The sequence below is a fragment of the Penaeus chinensis genome, chromosome 32 (assembly GCF_019202785.1).
Source record: "Penaeus chinensis breed Huanghai No. 1 chromosome 32, ASM1920278v2, whole genome shotgun sequence".
Classification (NCBI taxonomy): domain Eukaryota; kingdom Metazoa; phylum Arthropoda; class Malacostraca; order Decapoda; family Penaeidae; genus Penaeus; species Penaeus chinensis.
The window spans coordinates 22784020-22786519 of record NC_061850.1 but is presented as its reverse complement, the minus strand read 5'-3'; the positions used below and the strand labels follow the sequence as shown (position 1 = coordinate 22786519).

Sequence of the window (2500 nt, the reverse complement as noted above, 5' to 3'; positions counted from 1 at the left end):
TTGATAAAATACAAAACTCTTATCTTTAAGCCGTGGTACATGTTACTTCGTCCCCATCTTCAAAAAGAAAAGTTTTCTACGAGAGGGAATGCCGCCTTTGGTACGCTTTGTTTTTACATTAGTTACTGCCAAGACATTTAAGAAGAAAATGGGATCTCTCCTTTAAACGGATGGTTAACTTAGGTATATTTTGAGTTCCCTCCTTCACATACCCGAGGGACTGATTCGGAAGGGGGACATTCTTCTGAGATATAAATAAATTAATTAACCAAAAATCTCGAATTCTTTGAAGAGGCTTGCTTTCAAATAAACAATTTTCGCTGTTTAAAAAAGGCCATAGGTGAAAGGTATATGATGATAATAATAATAATAATAATAATAATAATAATAATAATAATAATAATAATAATTACAATAATAATACAAAAGAAAAAAACGATCATTCCTGGGAATTCAAAAATAGCTTGGTCATTTTCTTCAAAGGATCTAAACCACACAGTTGAATATATGACATCAATTACACGATGACACAAACGTCCGTCATAAAACACCAGACGTAAGTACATCCATGAATCCTCGATGTACTATACATATTTACCTTTAAGAGTCGTAATGTGGTCGAATACGATAAAACGGACATACAAATATAATTTACCATTTAACATTAATTGCTATGATACTTCATCGCTCGAAAAGTTAACTACAGACACGAGAGCCAGCTGTTTGACAGATGAAATAAGTCGGAAAATAGTAGTATGTGTAGTGCGTTTATGGAGGAACGAAAATTTAGTGTGTATTGTACGTAACTGTAGGATAAGATTTGATTACCGTTCTTTGAAGGGATTTGGAGGGATGTTTTTTTCTGTCTTGTAAGAGAGAAACTAGATCTAGTTGCAAAAATAGAGGAATATAAGATATCGTAAATACCAGTTCTTCCATAAGATAAGAAAAAAAAAAAAAGTAATGGGAAAAACTTGCAAGCTTCCTCCACCCCTAAACCTTCCCCCTGTCACTCTCAACAATAACAATAACAACAAATAAACAATGAATTGAAGACCCTCCCCCCCCCCCAAAAAAAAAAAAGACAAAAAAAAAAAAAAGACTGAAAAACAAAAATCAACAGAAAAAGAAACTTCTCGAACCTACCTTGGAGTCGATGCCGATAGTAGTGTTACAGTCCTCGCAGGTGTTAGCGAAGACCGCCTCGTAGCACTTGATGCAGTAGGGATGGTCATCCTTCAGGACGTAGCGCTGCCCAGTAAGGGACTCGTCGCACTGCCAGCAACAGAAGTGGCCCGAATGCCAGTCCTTTGACATGGCTTTGGTGTACTCCCCGCTGAAAATGAGCTGTGGAGGGAGAGAAAAGGAGATGCGTTAGAGAGACTGGTGCTGGAAGGGAGGGCGTGGGGGTGGAGGGAATAAGCATAGGGAAAATCAAGGATAGATAAATATAGAGAGAGAGAGACGTGAGGATAGAATATATATAGAGAGAGATCAAGGTATGAGGACGGAATATAAGTTTAAGGCATGAGGAAAGAAGATAGAGAGATACCATGGTATGAGGAGAGAAGATAGAGACCAAGGTATGAGAAGAGAAAAAGAGAGATTAAATTATGAGAAGAGAAGATAGAGAGATCAATCTTGAGGATAGAAGAATATTGAGAGACCGAGGCTGATACTCGGAAAGTTTGCATCGACAAGTGCTTAAACTAACGTACACAGATACAGACAAACAACAAATATACAAACATAAATGCAATAAAAAAAAAAACACTTTAATATCGAAACACAAATTTCGAACCGAATAAACTGACCCCCGAGAAAGCGCACAGCTATTTCACGAAGGGTCACCGGTTCGCCCCTGGAATGAGAAGAACCGCACGAAGGTGTAATGAATACGGATTCCGTGGAGGCTGCTCTTGTCACGCCAGAAATACGGTGACGCTTTCGGGTATTGGGAAAAGATTTACGAGGTCACGGACACGCGGCTTCTGTCACGCGCGGTTCGATGATAAATTTGGTGGCGTTCCTGTCCAGCCATTTAGCTCTCGTCGCGTAATTGCTAACACTGTGTTTAAATATAGCCCATTTGTCCTCGCCCCGACGGAGTTCCTCCTTCTCTCTATTTATCTCTCTGTCTCTGACTCTCTTTCTCTTTTTCTTTCTTTCTTTCTTTCTTTCTTTCTTTCTCTCTCTCTCTCTCTCTCTCTCTCTCTCTCTCTCTCTCTCTCTCTCTCTCTCTCTCTCTCTCTCTCTCTCTCTCTCTCTCTCTCTCTCTCTCTCTCTCTCTCTCTCTCTCTCTCTCTCTCTCTCTCCCTCACTCACACACACACACACACACACACACACACACGAGTACACGTTAAGCACAAAATGTATTCAGATGTATATATTAGAGCATAAATATTAACATTACAATGCTAATACATAGTCAATGGTGTTTACAAAATCTACACAGCTTTTCACTGCACGATCTTTCTTCTTTAAAGTTCCTGTCTTT

General features: G+C 39.2%; 1 protein-coding gene across 1 annotated transcript in view; it reads right to left on the bottom strand.

The window, feature by feature from the left end:
- Positions 1-2500, bottom strand: part of LOC125042470 — a 285544-nt gene that overhangs the window by 125423 nt on the left and 157621 nt on the right. Inside the window, 1 exon segment of the mRNA XM_047638108.1 lies at positions 1147-1347. Within this exon segment, the coding sequence (XP_047494064.1) occupies positions 1147-1347 (201 nt within the window).